At 45.0% G+C, this 22,608-nt stretch overlaps 1 protein-coding gene across 4 annotated transcripts in view; it reads right to left on the bottom strand.

The window, feature by feature from the left end:
* ASTN2 (astrotactin 2) overlaps nucleotides 1-22,608 on the bottom strand; it is an 813,615-nt gene that overhangs the window by 11,200 nt on the left and 779,807 nt on the right. For 3 of the 4 annotated variants that reach the window (XM_053921242.2, XM_053921245.2, XM_024562418.4), the window contains 2 exons: nucleotides 3,150-3,250; nucleotides 1,301-1,484 (listed from right to left, as the gene is read on the bottom strand). In XM_053921242.2, the coding sequence (XP_053777217.1) occupies nucleotides 1,301-1,484; nucleotides 3,150-3,250 (285 nt within the window). Of the gene's footprint in view, nucleotides 1-1,290; nucleotides 1,485-3,149; nucleotides 3,251-22,608 lie in introns of all 4 variants that reach the window. The other variant, XM_053921243.2, reaches the window with a different exon arrangement.

Here is a 22,608-nt window from a genome sequence, read left to right as displayed (position 1 = left end):
ATGTTTAGGTTTAATCTTCTATTGAGGTTAAATGGTATGTACACACCCTATGTGTAAAATACATATGGTAGGGTAACAGGACAAAAATCACATTTGTGGCAGGTAAATTATCAAAATTTGAGAGAAAAACCCTGCTCTAATGTAACTTCATCTCTTCAGAGCATTTCCCAGGGAGTCCCTCTGCCCCAAGCCCTCCAATCCTCTGCTCCCTCCACTTGCCTGACCCCTGCTCACCCTTTAGGTCTCAGAGTCTCAGCCCTTGGGAAGGAGTCTTCACTGGGTTACCTAGACCAGGTACCCATGCCTCTCCTGCCCAAAGGGCCCTTATTATTTTGCTATCATGATACTTACCATTCTATTCTTTGCTATTAGTTTAATTACCTGCAACAGTAAGCTATGAATAGGTTGGGATCGCTTCCACCTTTTTACCATTGCGTGGTCAACAACCAACACGTAAGGTATGCTAACAAGTATGTGCTGAGTAAGTGAATGAATGAATGAATGATGGTGTTAGGTGCAACACATGAAATGCAGCCACAATTTCATCTGCTGCTTTATCAAGCTGCAGAAGACGGCAATTGTGTCTTCTTATTTTTATTTTTTTGGTGGGGAAAGAAGGAGAAACATTGATTTGTTGTCCACCTATTTATGCAGTCATTGGTAGCTTCTTGTATGTGCCCTGACCAGGGATTGGACCTGCAACCTTGGCATGTCAGGATAATGCTCTAAGTAACTGAGCTACCCAGTCAGGGCCTTCAACTGTGTCTTAGGTATTGACACAGTTATTAGTTTGAATAGCACTTAGAATAGTCATTAACACAGTAACTACTGGTGACAAAAGTAATGTCTTAAAACATGTTAACTTTAATCATGGTGTCTTTTGGACTTCATTCCAGGAAAACTCAGATTCTTATGGAGGAATGGAAAGAAGCCTGGATTAGGGGCCACAACCCTGCCAACTGTGCTTCTCCCTTATCTTGGTGAGGACACAGCCCCTCAAAGAGCCAATGAGTCCCATCTATAAGACAGGAGGTGGAAGGTGGGCAAGCAGAGTGGTTGATTAATCAAAAGAGCACTGATGTTTCTCTCTTATCTCATATTCCAGGAGTCCAGAAAGCTAAAATCCCAAGATTCTTTCTCCCTGCCCCTGTCCCATCTCGATCTAGCCCCAACATGGCTAAGGTGACCATAACCATCATTTATTTGATACAGCCCATTCTCAGCCTATGGGGAAAAGAGTCCAGTAAAGTCAGATGAAACCAGCAAGAATTTGCCCCTCCACACACTCACATGCTCATACCTGGGCCCCAGCTCGTCCTCACTCCTCCAGACGAAGTCGCCGAACTTCTCATAGTGCGAGTTGTAGTGGTGCTGGACTCGGAACAACATGGAGGCTGAGACCTCCATCAGCATGTTGTAGGCAGTCTGCTGCTCCTTGCCACTTGTGTACCCATTGTACAGATTGTAGATCTTATCCGCTATCTCTGAGGGGGAGGAGTGCAGACACAGATCACTGGACAGCAGGCAAAAGGCGGGGTGGAAACATGCCTTGCAACAAGGGAGGCGTATCCATGGGGGGGTTCGCGTGTGTGGTCTACGGGGGCAGACAAGCCTTAATTCCATCTTGAATATGTTGTTAACTAGCTGTGTTCAGTTTTCCTATCAGCTGGTGATAACAACATCTACTCTGAGAGGCACTGGAAGGATTAACTTCAAATGTTGATATAAAGTATTGCACTTGTCACAGGGCCTGGCACAAAGTTAGTGCTCACAATTGCACTTACTTGTTAACATAAATTTTGTGCCCATGATTTAATGTAAATGTATAGAAGCTCAAGGGGCTCATCTCACAGTCTCCTTCTGTCTTCCCTCTGTCATTTTTTCAACATATTTCTCTGATGAGGTCTGATAGGTCTCCATTCAAAAATCTTTCAAAGAAAATCCAGACTCTTCTGCTTGCCATTCATGACCATTCACACTCCTTCAGCTACTCCTACTAAATGATGTAGCTTCAATTTATCATGGGCTGCTCTCCGAGTAGAAAGCACATCGTTTCACCTTTGACGACGCTAATCAAAATTTATACATGTCACCTGGTCTTTGCCAACAACAGTTACCTCTAGAAGAATCTGGGGGATTTGGATTCAGGATGAGAGGAGCATTTACTTTGCATGATTTTCTACTCTGATTTTTATTTTAGTTTTTTAACGATGTGAAGGTACTATTTTTAAATAGTAATGATACAATAAAATTATCAGGAAAACATCTCAAACCCCTTTGCCTTTGAGACTGAATAGCTCACCATTTCCTCTTGTCTACTTGCACACAAAACATTTGTTACCGAGCCTTTTGCAAAAATGTCTCTCTTCCTCCGGAATGTGAACTCCTAAAAGGTGGGGACCATGTCTCTTCCGCAATCTTATCCCAGGGCTCTTAGGAAGTAGTTGCTCAACTGGAAGTGAGCCACCAGGACCTCTGAGCTACTATCATATCTTTGCCAGCCGTGATGGAGAGACTGCACCTACGCATTGCCCAAGAATGAAGTGTATGGTGGAGCTGATTGATTGGTTCTATTTTTGTCAGGTGTTCTGCCTGATATTTACACCCCCACGGACCAGGAGCAACAAAAAGGTTTAATCTTGAATGCTAGCTCTGACTGATAGTTGCTCATTGCAGCTCTAGGCTGAGAATGCTGAGGCCGCCCTTGAGCTAGATGGGAAATCTAGTGCCGCGATGTGTGCATGGGTGCCGCAGGTGAAGTGGTCTTCTGGGTGCCACTGATTTGCCAGCTCCAGCACAGACTGCAGTGAACAAAAGTATTGGTCTCTAAGAAGTCTAGACTGAGGGTCTGGACACAGTCATGGGGCTCTGGCCCTCCGTCATTTCTTGATTCTAAATCAAAACATAGACAAATTCTATAAAACAGGAGCAAGTCTGTCCACTGGCAAAGGTATTGTTGGTCTTTTTGGGTTTCCTTCACGATGTTGATTAATTTAGCTCCATGCTCCTCCTCCCTTGGTTCCATCACTTTCTCCTCCCAATGCTAATATGTGTGCAGGTGGGAAAGGGCTGGTGGTTAGTGACTGGTGGATACAAAACTTAGAGATAATGTGGGAGTCACTTGGGAAGTGAAGAAATGGGTCACCTACCTTCTGCCTTGTTGTCATCTACCAGCGGACAGGCTGTCCTCAGGGTCACTGTGCTGAGCTCCGAGTGCCTCCCTCGTGTATCCACGGCATACAGAGTGAACCTATATGGCACAGCAAGAAAACAGAGCACTGGGCTGTGACTTCAGAGAAGCCCTGGGCAATCAACGCAAGGAGGAACAAAAAAATCATAGCACAAGTGTGGTCAAGAAAATTAAGGCTATCAGAGAAATGATTCTGGGGGGAAAAAAGGGATAATTATAAAGCATTTACTGAGCACCAACTGCCTCCTGGGCACTTTGCACTTAATCTATTAATTTACAAGTAAGCAAACCTGAAGGCAGGGATTATCATCACCTACATTTCACCAATGAGAAAATGGAGACTCGGACTACGTGTCTTTCCATGGGCTCATAGTTACTGAGGAACAGAGCCGTCCTAGTCCAGCACTTCAGAAGTGAACCCCAATGCTATCCTGGATAGCTGGGCATACTTACTTATATTGTCCCATTCACTTAGTTCACAAATACTTGTTGAGCATTAGCTATGTACCAGGAATTATTTTAGGGGCCCAAGTTCTAATAATGAGCAAGAGATTCAAAGTCCCTGCTTGCATCAAGTGAATAAAAAAGTAAACAAAATATGGTATAATGGTAAATGCGAGAAGTAATGTAACAGGATAAGTTGAAGAAAATTAATGTGGAGGGTAATGTGGGTGCTTTACACAGGTTTGTCCCCAAGGGCCTTGCCGTGGAGAAAAGGTTTGAGCTGAGAACTGAATAATAAGGAACTGGCTTATGAGACAAAGACCTCAGGCAAGAGCCTTCCGGGCAGGGAGGGCAGTAAGTGCAAAGGCCTTGAGGAAAGAAGGATCCCACACTGTTGGAGGAATAGGCAGCTGGTGTGGACATTGCAAAATGCCATGACATGGGAAATCAGTGGACACCTTGTGGGCCATGATAGGGAGTCTCAGAGTTATTCTAGGTAGAAGACATGTCCCCACTTTTCCAGGGTGTCTACAGCATCAGGCACCTGTGATAGGCAGGTTGCTGTCCACCTCACAGGTCAGTGTGCACGGGCATGAAATGAAAGTGCTGCGTGAGGCAAATTCAGATTGGGAAGTTTTGCAGGGGGTTGAAAGCAAGATCACAAAGAAACTCCAGGATGTGAGAATAAGCAAGTAGCAAAGTGGGAAGGTAAGGACAGTACTGTAAGCACTTTCTACCCATACAACAACCCATCTAGAAAGTGGTGGAGGCAGGATCCAGTCCCCAGCCTGTAGCTCCCAATGCGTGTACACTTTAGCTTGGTACTGCTATAGCCCCGGCATGTAACCAGTACTATGTACATGGCAGGCACTCAGTAAATATGGGAGTAAATGAATGAACTCGAGCATATCACCTGTCATTTCTCAATTTCAGTTTCTGCATCAATAATATGGGAGCAATTGAGGAGACAGTGCATGGGCTGTCTCCCGGATTCTATGGAGTGATGCATGAGAAGTGGCTTGGAAGGTGCAGATTTTTAAAAAGACCATATAAGAGTACTTATTTGTGCAGCAATACACGTTAGAAAACTTTTTCCTTGGAGTGGAAGAGAAGAGGATGCATTTCATCTGAGGGAAACATAAAAGGCTGGAGTGAATGGAATATGTGAATGAGCCTCAAAACATGAGGAGGTGGACTTTTAACACTGCTTTCCCATTGGCTACTTAGGTTTCCACGGTACTTCTGCAATACATTTCCCCACCAAGAGGGTCCAGGGTCACCTCTCTGCTTAGCCAGGCCGCATGAATAATGGTACTCTGGGAAGAAGTAGTCTTATGTTTTCGGGGTATAAAACCTGGGCAGAATCCTTCCTTTCCCCAATTACTGGCTGAGCATTCTTTGGGAAGTCACTTCACCTTCTCTGAGCCTCAGTCTCTGCATCTGTCAAATCGGGTGAAATTATCTACATCTCACAAGTTGGCAATCGGGACTCAATGGCATAATGATCATTGACAGGTCTGGTGCCATCTCTGCGCCCTGAAAGGAGCTTCTACTTGTGTAAGGAGAGTAACCAAACCTGTCAGTGGAGGCCTCAGGATGGAGGAGGCCTCAGGCCACCCTGCCGGTGGGGGTGGAGGGGTGGAGAAAGAGGAAGATGTCAACCTCACAGGCCTGGGTCAAAAGTCACAAGGCCATACGCTTTCTGCCTGTCTCAGCTGTAATTGTAGAACTGTTCCAGAGACACATCTGAAAGCTGTTAGGGGACCAGGCAGGGCCTGGCGGGGGCTCTTTGTGAAGGGAACAGCACAGCAGCCCCTGACATGGAAAAGAAAGAGAGAAAGGGAAAGGGAGAGATGGAGAGACAGACCCATGTACCCGCTCTTGGAGCAGAGTGAAAGAGGGGAGAGATAGGGACTGAGAGAGGGCCCAGTCAGATCTCTGCATTCCTCAGGGGATGGAGATGGGTGTCAGTTACCTTCTTCTCATTTCTTTCATTTTCTTTTGCCCATAGAGACAGGCTGCACTCCACTGAAATTTGAACTAGAAATTTGAGCAATCACCAAACTCCACATCCTCATGTTACAGGTGGGGAAACGGAGGCCCGAAGAGAAAAAAGATGAGCAACAACCCATTGCCAATAAATTCAGAGTAAAGACAATGACTAGATTTCTGACTCTTCCTTGTGCTTCTCTGCACTACCCTGCTTAGTGCACAGCTGGCTGACTTTGGTCACACCACACCTGTGGGCACTTTCATTATGAGAGGTGCTCCAAGGATGAAGTGGGATTGGCTACTTAGGAACCTGGAGCTCCCTGCTCAAATGCTTGCTAATTTTTCCTCTGACCTTGTTTCAAGGAAAACAACATTGGCCAAGGTAGCCGAAAACCTGAGTCCCTGTCCCAGCTTTTCCACAGACTGTGCACTTTGAGATCCTGGCTGCCTAAAGCAATATGGTCTTTGTGTATTGAGATTTCAACATGTGGGGAAGTGCCTTGGGATTGACTATTCAAATGCAAACTATTTTTGAATGTTTCTCCAACATCCTCAGGACAAAGTCCAAATTTCTTACCAGGGGCCCTCCCCAATGCTGGGTCTAAATGTTCATTCATTGAATAGTAAGTCATCTGTCACTGAGTTGCCCATGAGCTCTGGCCACAGATTCAGCCCTGTCTACCAATCTGCTCCCAATTCTGTTTCCCAGTAGGACCACATCCAGTTGCTAATGCTTCCAGAACGTGGATTCTATCTCTTTGCCTTTGTGCATGCTGTACCCTCTGTCTGGGTCCCCCTTCTCCACCTGCCCCTCTCTACCTTGTCCTTGAAGCATCAGTCAAACCTCATCTCCTCCGGAAAGCCTCTCTCTCTGCAACATACCCTGGTACAGCACATGTCACACAGGTAGTAGGTCAGTGCCGATACAACTCTCTGTTGTCCCCATGAGTGAGTGTCTTCAGGACCAGAATATGGCTCTGCCCACCTCTCTCCACCTACATCTGATACTTAGCTACCAAAATCATGAGGAGCCCAGCAAATACTTTCCAGAATGAAATACAGACTGAGTGAATGACTCAATCAACTATGAGTTAGAAATCAGTTATGGAAATCAGTTTTTCCATCTGCAAAATGAACAAAATGTGATTAGACTAAAGGGTCATTAAAGGAGGCAGAAGAATGGAATAGCTGAAAGTATGGCTTTGGAATCTGATGATTTAGTTCTAAATTCCAGCTACCCATGTGTTGTGAGGCCTTGCCTCAATGTGCTCACCTGTAAAATAGAAGTCATAACATTCAGTCCCATTGCATATGGTCATTTTTAGAATGAATGAAATGTGGTATGGAGGTGCTCACCATGTTGCCTGGCATGTGCCAGTACTCCACGAGAGGCTGCTGTGGGTTTTATTCTCGATAGGATTATTACGATGCCACAACCCAGGGCTCTGACTCCCAGCCCCCCATACCCAGAGTAAGTTGTCCTCGTGGAGATCAGAGCAGGGTGGGTGGAGAGGAAGCTGTTGTTGGTCCCATCCAAGACCCCAGACCCCCTCGCAGCAGGGGTGAGAGAATGAAACTGAGAAGTTAATTGGCGGTGAGAGCTTCTCACGGATCTGACAGGGGGTAAGAGCAGGGACAGAGCCCCAGAGGCCCGAGTCAGGACCAGGTCCCCGAGAGTACGGGAGAATGCGTTTGAAGTCTCCAGGCCAACGCCTGTTCTTCCCTAGCCGCCACATGATTTAGGCATTCTGGGGAGGCAAAAGTCTCCTCGCTGATTTGAAGGGAAACAGATGTTTCCAGGCCAGAAGCCCTGGTCTTGTAAAATGTTCCTTCCCTCCACATAGCTTTGGCAAACAACTTCCCCTTAGTTCGCTGCCCACCCCCCACCCCCAACTACCATCACTCCCCTCCCTGCCATTCCCAGCATCATGTGGCAGCTCCAGCTCTGGGCCTGAGCAGCTGGAAGGCCAGGGGCACCTAACTGCCCTTCCCTGGGTCTCAGTTGCTTGTCCCTGCAGTGAGAGAACTAAACAAAGGCCACCTCTGAGGGACAGGCTAGATCTGATATTCTTCTAGAGACTGGGGATTTGTCCTTCTAGAAGAGACAGTGTTATCCACTCCAGAACTTTCTCTATTGGAGTGTATGGCAAAGAACATGGGCTTGCATATCAGACTGCTCTGGGTTTGAATATCAACTCAACAAGCTACTAGGCAAGAAGGCACTTAACCAGGGGCCTTGGTTTCCTTATCTGTAAAGCAGGGACAAAGGTTCCATCTCATGGGGTTGTGAGAATTAAACTAGAATTCAATTCCCCCCACCTATACTTTAGCTTTTTGATGAACATACTTAAGTATCATCCCCCTTCCCATCAACTACCTGTGGTGGTACCCAGAACTGTCTGGACCCCAAGCAGGTGGATAATAATGTTGGTTACTGATTATCGGCAGGAAAACTTGCTAGACACCTGGCAGTCCACAGACTCAGGGTCTTAATCCAGCTCTGCCTGACGAGTAGAGAGAGCATTGTCGTTCCACAACCACAGTGAAGCAGGGCATGATGTGTGTGGTTAGAACAGTTTTTGGAGCCTGACTCCCCAAGTTCAGACATTGGGTCTACAACCTACTATCTTTATGATGTTGGTCAAGTTAATTCATCTGTCTGTTCTTCAGCGTTCTTTATCTTTAAACTGTGATGATACTATTACCACCTTCAAAAAGATATGAGAGGGATAAAGTACTCAAAACAGTACCTGGCACATGGTGAATGGTTAAGTAAGCTTTCACCATTATTCAATGTGTGTGGGTGTGTGTTTAAATTATTAATCTCTTTTATAATGGTTTTAAAATGAGTGCCCCACCTCCGCAAATTCTTTGACATTGCTGCCATCGAGAGGCAGAGGTTCTATGTCTCTTCACCTTGAATGTGGGCAGGTTCACAGGCACTTTGACTAACCGAGCACAGCAGAAGAGACTCTGGGTGACTTTTGAGTCTGGGTGATAAAAGGTTATGCGACTTCTGCCTTGTTAGCTGAAACACTCTCACTTGGAGCCCTGAGCCTTGTGAAGGACATTGGGGTGTGATGAAGCCATGCCACCTGGAAAAGCCACTGCAGGCACCTCAGCAGTCCTGGAGTTCAGGTTGTCCCAGCCCAGGCTCTGCACGATGAGTAAAGGAGCCTTCAGGGAATTTCAGCCCAAGTAGTCAAGTCACCCCCAATATTTAAATCTTTGAAACTGAGGTCCCAAATGTCATGGAGCAAAGATAGTCCAACCTGCTGTGGCCTGGGTTAATGCTGGACCCACAAAATCTATCAGCATAATCTCATGGTTGTTTTAAGCCACTACATTTTAAGGTCATTTGTTATGTCATCAACAGTAACTGTAACAACTTCCACACACCTAGAGCAGGGGTCAGCAAACTATGACCCATGGGCCCAATCTGGTCTGCTGCCTGTTTTTGCAAATAATGTTTGAATGGACCACTCCCACACTCATTTACTTAAAACATCTCGTCTGTGGATGCTTTTGCACTGCAGTGGCAGAGCTCAGTAACTGCAACAGAGACCATATGGCCCACAAGGCCTAACATATTTGCTAGCTGGGCTTTTAGAGAGAAGTTTGTTGACTCTGATCTAGAGCCTTGATGGTGCTCAACGTAAAATCGTTTGCATACACTATTTCATTTGATCCCAGGGCAGAAATCATTCCTGTTTCACACACAGGCTCGGTGAGTTCAGCTAACTGACTATCCTAGGTCACCAAGCTCCTCTGTCTCCAGGCCTTATGCCAGAACTGCCTGACGAAGATCTGAACTCCAGTTTGGGTTCAGACACTGAATAAGCAGCATGTCCTTGGGCAAGTACCGTTGTGCTCTGCCCCCAGGTTTCCCAGCATGTGAAATGACGGCACTGGGCAAGATGGTATGCACCGGATGCCAGAATTCACATGTGCAAAGTTCTCCCCAGCTGGATGCTCATCACCAGGCAAAATATCTGTTCTGCTTTCATCCGGGAGTATCAAAGCGAGATTTGAGGATGGGCAGCCAGAGGTTGCTGTGGATCCCTGCCCCATTCCACAGGTACCGCCCGCTCCCCCCACCCCCTTGCCCAGCACCAAAAACCAAACTTCTTATCTCCCAACTGGGGCTGACAACCCATGCTTTCTATCAACATAAATACTGAATTCTAGCAGAGAGACCATCGTGGTGTTAAGGACTGGAGAGTCCTGGTTTCTATTTTGAAAACAACCATTCTGAGGCATGACTGGGAAGCCCTTCCTGGGACAGAGGTGAGGCAGTCTGGTTGTACCCTAAACATCAGCTCCCCCCACTTGCACTCCCTTCAACCCTTCCAAGTTCATGAGCTAACAGGTAAAGAATTGGGGAGAGGGTGGCAGCCAAGAGAGCTCAGAGGGGGCACCAAGTTTGAAACTGATGTTGGTGCGAAGCTCATGCAAAGAGAAAAGCAAACCAGAATCAGTGCTGGACAGCCACTGCTCTGCCTGCCAAGTCCCCGAGATTCAACGGGATGTGAGCATTGCCCTAAAGTTCACAGTGCCAAGAACACCAGCTCTCAGAAACGGGTGATTACAGTACTGACTTTTAAAGTGAAATAAATATAAGTGGATTTACAATTAAGGCAGGATGTGTTAATCTCAGACACCTGACTGAGGAGTCAGTGGTTCTCACAGCAGCTTTGCTTTGTGTGCGTCTGCACCAACAGGACACCCACTAGGTACATGGTACCCTGCTCGGCAGGGGAGACACACTCATGGAGAATGAGTGAGGTCCTTGCTTTCAGGGAGCTCACAGAAGAGCAGGGAGATGGCCAGGTGAACAAGAAACGGGATGCTATGAGCACACTGATAAAGATTTATTCTCATCTCTACCCAAGCTGGCTTCGGGTGTGTCCCTTTTTCCTTCTTTAAAATACCAGACTAAGCCTTGGACAGGCAGGTCACCTCCTGTCAGCTGTACCCCTCAGGAATGTCAACCACCTACAAGAGTCTCATTTTTTCCTATTAAAAAAAATGGTGACAATCCTTACCCTCCCACCCAAAAAGCATTAGAGGAGTGAACATGTCAAGGGATTTGAATGTACAAATACTATGCAAACAACCTGTCGGAGCTCACTTATTCATCTCTCAAGTAGTCTGACCCTTACTGAAGGAAAAATTCAGATTGGCACTTGACTTGGCTTCACAGCAGTTCTTGTCCTTCTTTTTCTTCTCTGCCCTTCGTCTTCTCTTTCCCCCTCTCCTCCTCTTTATTTTCAGGGAATGGAATACATGACAACACATAGTTGGACCGACCGTAGTTCTTAGTTGGAGGGTATTCATCTTTTGATAAATTTAGGGTAAAGCAGGCATAGACTAATTTTATGGTTTCCAGTCAAGGAATTAAGCATAAATGCTTGATTATTCTGCTTCAACTTGTATTTTGGGGCTCTTTAAAGAAAATTGTGGCCTTTTTCTTGTATCTTTACTGGATAGAGGACAGACTCTCTGAAACTGAGATTTAAAAAATAGTAATTTTTAAATGACTTCAGTTACAGAAATGTTTTGCAGGAAAGCATACCTTGGAAGCATGTTGGACTGAGAGAGAAGACATGATCTGCAGGATTAACCTTGTTGTAATGAGCTATGTGGCTTCGGTCAGACTGTTTGATTTCCCTGTGCCTCAGGTACCTATTGATAACCCCACAGGGATGCTGTGAGGACCAAGTGGTCGTTATGGATGTGAAAGTACCTTAGAGATTCCATGCCCATTTCCTGGGCACCTACTCCATATCAGACACAGTGCTGGGAGCTTTCATACAGTCGTCTTCTGTTCTCTTTACAGCTGCCTAAGGGGTGTGTATTACTAAATCCATTTTACAAGGAGGCAAGTGAGCTATGGAAATTTGAATTGACTTCCCAAAGACTGCACAGATATAGTTTAGCCAGGTGCCAGCATAGATCTCCTAACTCAAAGTCCAGTGCTGTTTCCAAATAGATAGAATTGTTAGGTATTCATTGGTCCCAACTGGGTCTTGAGTCACAGTTCAGAGGAGGTCAGTTTATTAGGAGGATGAACTCCATGTTCCCAACTTTTGACAAGAAAGAGTTCTTAGTACAGGAACACCATCACCAGTCACCCTTTTTCACCACTGACATGGCTCCTCTCCACACATCTAACTAAAGTCTTTTTTTCTTACATGGTGCCTTTTGAGACTGCGCTTTGCCAAAGCAAAGTCCAGAGGAGAGTAGGCCAAGCAGAGGTCACCAACATGGATTCACTCTTGGGCATTAAGTGGGAGCACTTCAGGCAGGATGGTTCTTACTTAGTTCAAGCTAAGCTCAGTCTCTACCTCATGTGTGAGTTGTACCTTCCCGTGGGTGGAGGGATGAGTTTAGGGAGCAAGGACAAGTGCTGCACTTGGCGTCTGTAGGGCTCAATTTGTGTCATGTCCTTATTTCCTATTCCTATCATCTTTGAGGGCCTCAGTTCCCATATCTGTAAAATGATATCAACAATACCTGTCTCACAAGATTGTTTTAAGAAAGAATACGGAAAATACCTTCACAGAGTAAATCTTGCTTGTCTTGCTTATTCACAGTACCCAGGTAAGATACAATGGGAACAATGCTCCTTGAGAATCAACCCCCTGGGCAAAGGCAATGCTCCTGTTGGGTGCTATGAGCAATAAGGCCATTGTTTTTGAAAGGTTTCGTTAGAGCTTCAGCTCAGCCACTGGGTGTGTAGGCAAGTCACAACAAGTCTCTGAGCCTCAGTTTCTTCATCTGTCACATTTTGACAACAACACCTGCTTTCAGGAGTAGTGGGAGAATGAGAGACAAGGCGCACTGTGAACTCCTGGCTGTGAGCCCTGCACTGCCCTGGCTTTGCCCCGGTCAACACTATGAGCTTGGGTGGAGTCTCCCCCATGCACCTTGCTTTCTTTTCCTATAAAACAGTGGGGTCACCAAAAGTCTTTACCAGTGACTCTACCAAATGTGAACACCAATTAATACCAATCTTTTACAGAATCTTTCAAAAATATAAAATTGTATGCAGCCAGTATTACTCTGACATCAAAAACAGAAGACGACACCATAAGGAAAGTCCAATATCCCTTATAAATATAGATATAAGACGTGAGCAAAATCCAGTCACATATAAAAAATTATATGCTATGACCAAGTGGGATTTATCCCATGAAAGCAAGATTCAGCGTATGAAAGTCCACCAATATAATGCATTATACTAATAAAATAAGGCACAAAAATTATATGATCATCTCTATAAACAAAGAAAAAGCTCTCACAAAACTCAACACCTTTTCATGATAGAAACACTCAACAAATTATAAATAAAGGCATCTTCCCACACTTGGTAAAAGGCATCTGTGCAAATCATAGCTAAACCATACTCAGTGGTAAAGACTGAAAGCTTGCCCGTAAAATCAGGAGCAAGACCAGGATGTCCGCTTTCCCTGTTTCCATTCAACACTGTCCTGACAGTTCTAGACAGGGCAATTGAGCAAGAAGGAGAAATAAAAGTCATCCAAATAGTAAAGGAAAATGTAAGATTATCTCTATTTGCAGATGACATGATCTTTTATATAGACAAACAAAGGAATTCTTAAAAATAGATCTTAAAACAAGTCCAGTATGGTTACATGTTAAAAAATTAATACACAAAGGTCCACTGTATTTCTATATACTAGCAATAAACCACCAGGAAATAAAATTTAAAAATAATTCCATTTAGTGTAGCATCAAAATAAATCAATCACTTAGGGACAAATTTAACAGAAGTATAAGACACATACACTAAAAACTACAAAACATCATTGAAAGAAATTAAAGAAGACCTAAATAAATGTTCATGGATTGGATGACTTAGCATTGTTAAAATTGAAATAATCTCAAATATATTTGTAGACTCAATAAAATCCTTATCAAAATTCTCGGGGGGGGTTGGGGGGGTGTTTTTTGCAAAAAATTGACAAGCTACTCCAAAATCATCTTGACAAAGAAAACCAGGTTAGAAGACTCATACATCCTGATTCCAAAAATTACTACAAAATTACAGTAATCAATACTGTCTGATACTGATATAGGGTAGATATAGATGAATGGAGTAAAACTGAGAGTCCAGAAATGATCTCACACATTTATAATGAACTGATTTTCAACAAGAGTGCCAAGACAATCCAATGAGGAAAAAATAGTCTCTTTAAAACCTCTTTTCCTAGGTATATACCAAAGAGAATTGAAAACATGTATCTATAGCCCTGACTGGTGTGGCTCAGTGGGTTGGGCATCATCCCACAAACTGAAAGGTTGCCAATTCAATTCCCAGTCAGGGCACATGTCTCAGTTACAGGCCAGGCCCCCCCCCACACCCCATGTTGGGGCACATGCAAGAAGCGACCAATTGATGTTTCTCTCACACATCGATGTTTCTCTCCCTCTCTCCCTCCCTTCTTTTCTCTCCAAAAAATAAATAAATAAAATCTTTTAAAAATCCCTTTTTTAAAAAAACACAGAAAACATGTCTATAGAAAAATCTGTACACAAATGTTCGTAGCTGCATTATTTTTAATGGCCAAAAACTGGAAAGCAACTCAAATACCCATCAACTGATGAATGGATGAAGAAAATGTTGTATTTTCATACAGGTGAATATTATTCAACCATAAAAAGCACTACAATACCACAGAACCTTGAAAACATTACACTAAGTGAAAGGATCCAGACTAAATAGTCCATACATTGTATGATTTCACTAATATGAAATGTCCCCAACAGGCAACTTCCTAGAGGCAGAAAGGAGGTTAGTGGTTGCCAGGCTGTAAGGTGGGGGCAATGGGAGTGACTGGTAATGGGCATCGAGTTCCTTTGTCAGATGATTAAAATGTTCTGGAATTAGCCGTGATGGTTTCATAACTTTGTGAATATCCTTAAATCCACTAAACCGTATACTTTAAAAGGGTGAATTTAAGGATGAATTTCATGATCTGTGAATTAGATCTAAAAATAAATAAATAAAAAGCTCTATAAAAATATGATGTCAGTTTAGAAGGATCCTGCCTCCATAAGGTGGTCATGGCAGGAATTTGGTCTCTTGTATCTGTGGCTTTCGGAATTCTGAGTTTGAACAAACACCCTCTGCCCCACCCCTTGTCCCTGACTTGCTCATCTAAGCAGAAAGGGTTACTTAAAGGGAAAACAGAGGACCTTAACGAAACCTGAAGTGGGTGGTTATAGATTTGATTTATTTGCAAAGGTAGGAGTCTGAGCTTAGGGAAAAAGTTCTGTGTTTAAATGTCATCTGAGTTTAAATACCATCTCTGTTGCTTTATGGGCTATGTGACACTGGGTGAGTACTTTCCCTCCTCCAGCCTCAGTTTCCTTGTCAAAAAAACGAACACAGGTCCCGACTCACAGGGGTTGTTAGGATTCCTCAGAGTAGAGAATATACTCATAGCCAAATTCTTGACAGATGGTAACAGCTCCATCCATGGTAAGAATTACTGTTCTTAACAACCTGCGGGGGTTCCTCTCTCTGTCTGAGATGTTCTCTGTCCGGTTCCTTTCCTCACCTCCTTCAAATCTTTGTGCCAATGCCTACTTTCGGTGAGGTTCCCTTTTACATTTCAGTGACATCCCAGCTGCTACACCTAGAAGTGCATTAGACTACCCTCTACCCAGCTCTATATTTTGATCATAATACCTATGATCTTCAAATACATTGTGTAATATTCCTCTTTGTTATAGTTATTGATGTGTCTGTCATTCCCACTTGAGTATAAAATTCACAGTAACAAAGATATATTCTGTTTTCTTCACTGATAGATCCCCAGTGGCAAAAACTGTACTAGATCACATGGGAAGTCATCAATAAATATTTATGGAATAAATGAAGATACAGGTGTAAACATCCATGTGTCTATGCATGTGTACATGCATGTGTGTGTGTGTGGACTGGGGGAAGGATGTAAGAAATAACATGTGTACTGCTCAAGGGAAGGTGGATTCTTTTCCCCACACTCAGCATCAGAAAGCTGGGGACTGGAGAGGGTAGAGAAAGAGGAGGAGAAGGAGGGTTACAGTTTTCACAGGCTTGAAGACTGAGGAAGACTAGTCCCTCTGTGTCTATTTAAACAGCTGTTTGCTCACTGTACAGCATTTCTAGAAACCTATGTGCACCCAAGTGCCTTGGCTACAGCTATTATAAAAGCAGGTGCAGCCCAGCAACCCTCTGTACCAGTGGACTCTGCCTGAGAAGAGATTAAAAAGAAATAAAATACAGCCCCTGACTCTCAAGGGGCTCCTGATTTAGTTAACTAGACAAGATAAATCTATCCACCTCATATATACATATCATCTTTGCCAATCATTGGCTGTGTATTATCTAATTTATTCTTTATAATAATCTTAAATTGCAGATCATATTATCTATACTTATCTATATTTACAGATAAAGAAATAGAGTCTCAGAGAAATGAAATGAGACCCCTGAATCACATGGGCAGTCAGTTGCAGAGGAGGCTCCAATCCCAGAGCCTACCTGACCCCAAGTCTGTATTCTCTGTGTTACACAGTACCCCCACTGTGAGTTAACCACACTTCGGTACTAACCCAAAAGACACCTGGCAGGTAAGACATGTCCACATGAACGAATGGTGAACAAGACAGGAGACAAAGTCAGGCGCTGGTGAAAGCAGTCAGAGTAGGTATAAGGGAGTTGGCGAAGTCTTTCCTTAGGCAAGAGCTGGGAGCTATTCCCTTCACCAACTTAGGAGAGCCAAAGCAATGGAAGTAAAGTTAGGTGGTGCAAATAGTATGACTTAAAGATCAACTATCCATTAAAAGGTGGACGATGATGAAAACACACTGTGCTAGGACTCCAAAAGAGAGAGGGGACCTGCAGAGCCGCAGGAGGCAGCTGCCCAGAAAGCTTCGAGGAGAGCCTTGTAGATGTCAGCACTGAGTTCCTACAGAGAACCCAAAGGTGAGAAACTGGCACCAGGTAGTCTTGTCTAGTGGCTCATCTAACCCTTCATTTTAACTAAGGCTCAGAGAGGGCAATCAACTTGTTCTAGGACACAAAGTAAGTTCAGAGCAAATCCAGGATTTGAACCCAGGCCCCCTGCCTCTGAGGTATAGACAATGACCACAGTGAACAGATTCACAGTGAGGACTCAGCACAGTGCTGAGAGTGGAGTGCCCTTCCCCAAAGGGGTCACCTTGCCTCCCCTCCACTTAGCATGGACTCTCAGTAGGTTCCCCAGAGAGCTTTTATACTGGGCAATTTTCACTGTGCTTTGAATATTTATTTCTTCTCTCACTCCTTCAATGCTTGCTCTCTGGGCTACACTGTCCTGTTCTCTGCTTGCCCACAGAACCCAGTTTACTACTTCTTCCCATCAGCTACTATGTCTGCTAAGTGTCAAGCATACAGATGCTACATGCCCGATCCCTGTTTTCCCAAGGAACTTGCAAGGGAGGTGCCTCTCCCTCTCCCAGCTGCAGGCTGCAGAATCAGGCTCAGAGCCCACAGGTACTCTGGAAGAGTACCTGCCGAGGTGCAGCAGAGTACGAGATTCGAACCACAGTTTGCCTGCCTCCACGACCAGGGCTGCACACTCGCCACCATCCAGCCCCTCTTTGCTCCAGCTAGCAGGTCTGATCGCTACTATGAACTCAAGTGACCCCACATAGCCTTTGTCTAGTATCTCAGAGCCATGCCGCCATCCGGCTCCCTTTGCTCCAGGAAGATAAGCCTCTCTGGTCGACTGGACACATTGGCCTTAGAAACCTTGAGCTACCAGAGTAAGGACAACGGGCTGGCTGGGCATGGTTGGGGCATCCAGCCCTGATAAGACCTCGCCACGGCTGGACAAGCTCTCAGTGACGTAAGACTGTGCGTAAGCAGGAGATTGGAAAAATACATTATTAAAATATTTATTTATATTCTTACAGGTATTGACATAAAAAGTAGGGGGATGGAAAGGTTCCCAAGAGAGATAAGACCCAGTGGGACTTTCTGTGCCTGGCTTTTAAATACATGGTTGTTACAGAAATTAAATAAGTATGAATACTAAATAATAAAAACTGCAAGTGTCAGCTGGCAGTAGCTGCACTTTCAATAGCTAACATGTGAGACTAGGAATGATGGTGGAATTTAAAAACAAAAAAAGCAAGCAAACACGTAAACAAGCAAATATAAACTCACTTTGCTCTTGGGCTACACTGGTGCAAATTTAGCACAGTGGCTGTGTCTTAGGAGGCAGGGGCGAGCAGAATGAGACGGGTAAGGGCTTCAAGTGCACGTTTGGTTTGAACTTGCATTTGAACTTGCGTTAGGAGAAAAGAAAGCTCTGAAGCACACGTGACAGAGTCCTGACATGTATTATAATCCTGCATGGTGGGCACATGGCGGCTTATTGTGCTGTCTCCATACTTTCTGCATTTTATTTTCCTTTTCATGATTAAAGCAAAACTAACGAACGCATCCCTGACGCCAATCAATTTACACTTCACAGAGCTTATTACGAAAATAACCTTGAAAGCAAGACAAAGCAGGGTTTATTGTGCATGTTTTACATTCAGAGAATTAGATGTTTGCAGGGAGGGTCGGGAGGGGTCTTGTTAATCAAGGACAGACACATAGTGGCAGCGTGATAGAGCTGGCACTTCATCAACTGCTTGGTTGAGGCCTCCTTGGGCTGCATTCACCTTGACTTTGAAGACAAAACTGTCCCTCTGGCAGAAAAAATTCCTGTGGGGTTTGGGTTGGGCCAAGGTGAGGCAGCACCTGAGACCTTCCTGTTCTCCGGCTTCTCTCGAGACCACCTGCCTGCATGGCATCCCTCTCCACCAATGAGCCTCAACATCGCTGGTTCAGTAAATGCATCCTGAAGCCTGAATGTGAGGCTGGGACTGCTGGGCAGTTTCCTGCAGCGCCCTGCTTCAGACCCACACCAGCCCATTCTCTCTGTGACCCTCCTTGCCTCGTCCCTTTTTGTGACTTGTGGGGCTTTCCTCCTTCCCAAGACAGAACGCAGACTGTGAGGTGAGGCAGGACAGTGCAGTGGTTAGGGATCCAGGGTGATGGGCCCTGCTCTGAGCTCCGTCTCTGTGAGCCTCTGTGTCCTCACCTGTGGCGTGAAGGTAGGAAGACTCCGAGGACAACAATTTTTGTTTGTTTCCCTTACCCAGCCTTTCTTACTCCTTTTCCTGGAAACATGGTGCCCATATCCACTTAAGAACCATTTCTCCACTTTTCAATGTGATTTGGGGAGTGCTGTCTGCCTGATGTCCCTGCCTTCCACCACAGAAATGGTGATATCACCTGAGCCAGGCAACCAGATTCCTTTCCTGGGGACTGTCGGGGATGTTAGGAAAAGGGGGTGTGTCTCGCTCTTTGAGGTCACAGGCATGAGGGGTCATCCAAGCCCGTGGCTACCAAGGTCCATACCCATCTCCCCCTCTAAGAAAAACTGACCCCAGAATGCCACCAACACAGAGCAAAATTGAGCAGAGAGACAGAGAGACAGAGTCCTTAGCACATCCTAAGCTCCTGGATTCTGCTAGGGCTGAAGTCAGCACACCTGTGGGATAAATGCCATTTTTTCCAGTAGCAACTGTGATTTGAGTTTCTGTCACTTACATACAAGAGTCAGACTCATACATCCTTCAGAAAATGCTTCGGAAAGTTGTTGTGAAGATTAAACAAGTATTGCTTAACCACACCTTTAATGTTTCTAAGTGCTTAAGAACTGGTTGGGGGGGGGTAAATTATCCAGGATTACAATGGGCTCTTGTCCCTTGCTTGGCTCTGCAGCTCAACCTAGTGACCAGCCAACAAAACCTCTACCACTGACTGCTTATGCAACCGGGGCTCTCTCACCTGGCCCCTATGGCTCCGTCTTCCCGGAAAGCCGTCTCCCCTCCCCTCCCTGCCGTCATCTACTGATCCTGTTCATCCTTTAAAACTCGACTAAAATGTCTCCCTTTCTGGACAGCTTTCACTGGGCCGAGAGGCATTCTCTCCTCTGAGCCCTCGTATCCAGGAACACATTTTATCGTGAACTCCATGGTGGCAGGGATGATGTGCTGTTTACCTCTGGGTGCCTGGAAGGTAGTGCAAAGCCATATTGAGAAAGAAGCAAACCTAAAGCAAAAAGAATGAATAAGTACCAATGCTTACAAGTGGATGCTACCTTGGAGCACTCCCTTAAGGAATAAGTGTGCACTGGGTAAGTAAAGACAGGCCAGAGGAGGTCATTCTTGGCTGCCCAAAACTGCCTGTTTCCCCACCTTTTTCCAGAGCTGATAGGTATGATGTTGTAGAATCAGTGCACTAATTTTAATTGGCCTGTGGTATGATAGTCTGTGTATACATCTGTCCCCTCCCAGTAAAACTGGAAGCTCTAGAGGACAGCCACCGTGTCATATACTTCCTTCTGGCCCCTTACAGTAGGGTTTGCAGCAGGAAATACAGTGCAGGGGCTCTGAGCCTGGGCTCTGAGGTCAGAAAAGACCTGTTTTCAAATACCAGTTCTGCCGTTTACTCCCTCAGTGACTGTCCCCAATGTACGAAACCTCTGTGGGCCTTTATTTCTCTTTCTCTACAGTGAGGGGTGAACACAAATTGGCTCATGGGAGGATAGCTGTGATTTATCTATTTACCCAATAAATATATATCGAGTGCCTTCTGCATGTGTGCAGTTGAATATACAGAGATAAATAAAACAGATGCCATCTTCACCCTCACAGACCATCAAGTCTACTTGAGGACAGACTAAATAGGCCATTGCAAAGTTTAATCACTGTAGTAATGGAAAGGGATGGGGACGTAAGTTAGATGATGGGTTCCGCGGAGGCTGACCTGAAGAAGCAGCGTTCAGGCTGAGAACCGGAGGATGAAGAAATGACGCAGCACGTGCCAAGGCCCTGTGAGGGGTGAGAGCACGAGACCTGGAGTGTGGTAGGCTCCTTACACGCTAATGTGACTTCTGCAGAGCCTGGGCCAGTTAATGATTCAGACTGCCTGAATTTAAACCCTGGCTCTGCCACTGATGAGTGCATGACATTAGGCAAATTTCTCAACTTCTCTGGGCTTCGGTTTTCTCATCTGTAAAATGGGGGCAATAAAACACTGTCTCCATTGGGCTATTGAGAGGAAGGAGGAGTTAATGTGGGTAGAGCATTTAGAACAGGGCCTGGCAGATCAAAAACACTCTAAGTAACAGCCATTCCTATCATGATTCTTTTGTTTTTCCCCTCAAGTATTTGCATGAATACTATTAGGAGGGAGAAGGCAAAAGTCTTGCCTGAAGAAGAGATGGCTGGGCTAGGAACTGAGAAAGAATAACGGAAAGTTATGGGAGGTTGTCTCATAAAATACCGGGCAACTCGGCTGGCCTCTCTGTAAATAGCACACTCCTGTGTCACATTTCATGGTGCCAGTGGTGCTCCCGAGATGCCTCCAGGGGATTCCCTTTGGCCTGCCAGTGGGTATCTGGATTTGGACAAGGTTACTGAGATTCCTGGAAGAAAGTATAACTTCAAGACAGTGTATTATTTAAAAAATTCACAGGATTAAAGCAAAAACAAACAAATTAAAAAAAAAGACTCTAGGGATTACCTCTGCTTTTTTTTTTCTCTTTAAAAAAAATGCTTTTGTTGATTTAATATCTATCTCGAAGCCAGCAAAATTGCTGCTTATTTAGCCTGCAGCTTCTGAGTGCCTTCCTTGCCTCTGTGTCCTCTCTCCCTGTTACAAGCCATAGATAGGATTAAGAACAATCTATTCATGGTCTGAAATGACTCCACACATTGAAGGAGCGATTTGGGGGGCAGGCCCGTGATAAGGAGGAGAGGAGTGGGAGAAGGTCGTGGGAGTCAGGCACGCGGCTCAGCCCCCAACTAACCTTTCCACAAGCGAGACAGCTCCCCAGCCTTCCTTGCTGGTATGAATTTGTGAATGTTTCCCAGAAAGAAATAGTAACTTCTCCTTTTTCTGGCACAGATGCCTGATGAAACTCCCTGAAAACAGGGCCTCTCCCTCCCCTTCATGCTGGCCTCACACATGCTAATGCAAATGAGTCCTGACCCAGCCAGGGGTCTATGGGAAGGCTGCCAGGAGCTTTAGAACAAACACGAAAAGAATGTTATTTCATTTCTGGCATCCTGGGGAAAGAGGGACAGAGAGAGGGAAGTTGGGCAGTAAGGGGGTGGAGGGAGAGGATGGATATGAATGCTAACTGCAGTAAGACTGCAGCAAATAGAAAGGATGGGAGGAAACTGATAGGAAAAAAGGACCTACTAGGTGCCAGAAATGGAATATAGAATACTTTTTAAAAATTTCACATGCACTAAAGTAGAATTTATTACTCCCACTTTTTGAATGCAGGAAAAGGCTTGGTCTCAAAAGTTAGGTTGTTTTTTTTTCCCCCCAAAAGGTTACCCAACTACTAAATGGTAGTGAGGACCTGAAGCCAGATTGGTCGTCCTTTGATAGATCCCAAAGAAAACTGCAAGCACAACATCCTGGGACCACATCCTACGACTCTCTTCAGCCGCTTCCTCCTCTACGTCCTCCTCTGCTGTTGTTCCAAGTGCAGATTCCTTACCTCTTACCAGGATTATTTTAACAGCCCCCTACGTCTCCCTTCTCCAACCTGTGCTCCACAGAGATCATTCTAAAACTCAGACTATGCCCTGCCCACTGCTGCTCAAAATGAATTAATAGTTCATTAGTCTGCATTATAGCACCTTGCAAGTCCTGCTTCCCATCCTCATATACTATATATGTCCTGGGCTTTCTGCTGTTCCCTTATGCGTCCTTTCAACTTCCCACCTCCTGGTCCTTATTTCAGCTGTTGCCTCTGCCTGTGATGCAGTAACTTCCCTGATCCTGACAGGTCATTATTACCCATTCTTCCAGACCCAGCATTTGCACCTCCCCCAAGTTACACTGGCTGTTA

This window comes from Desmodus rotundus, chromosome 1 (genome assembly GCF_022682495.2).
Source record: "Desmodus rotundus isolate HL8 chromosome 1, HLdesRot8A.1, whole genome shotgun sequence".
NCBI lineage: Eukaryota > Metazoa > Chordata > Mammalia > Chiroptera > Phyllostomidae > Desmodus > Desmodus rotundus.
This window is presented reverse-complemented; position numbering and strand designations above follow the sequence as displayed.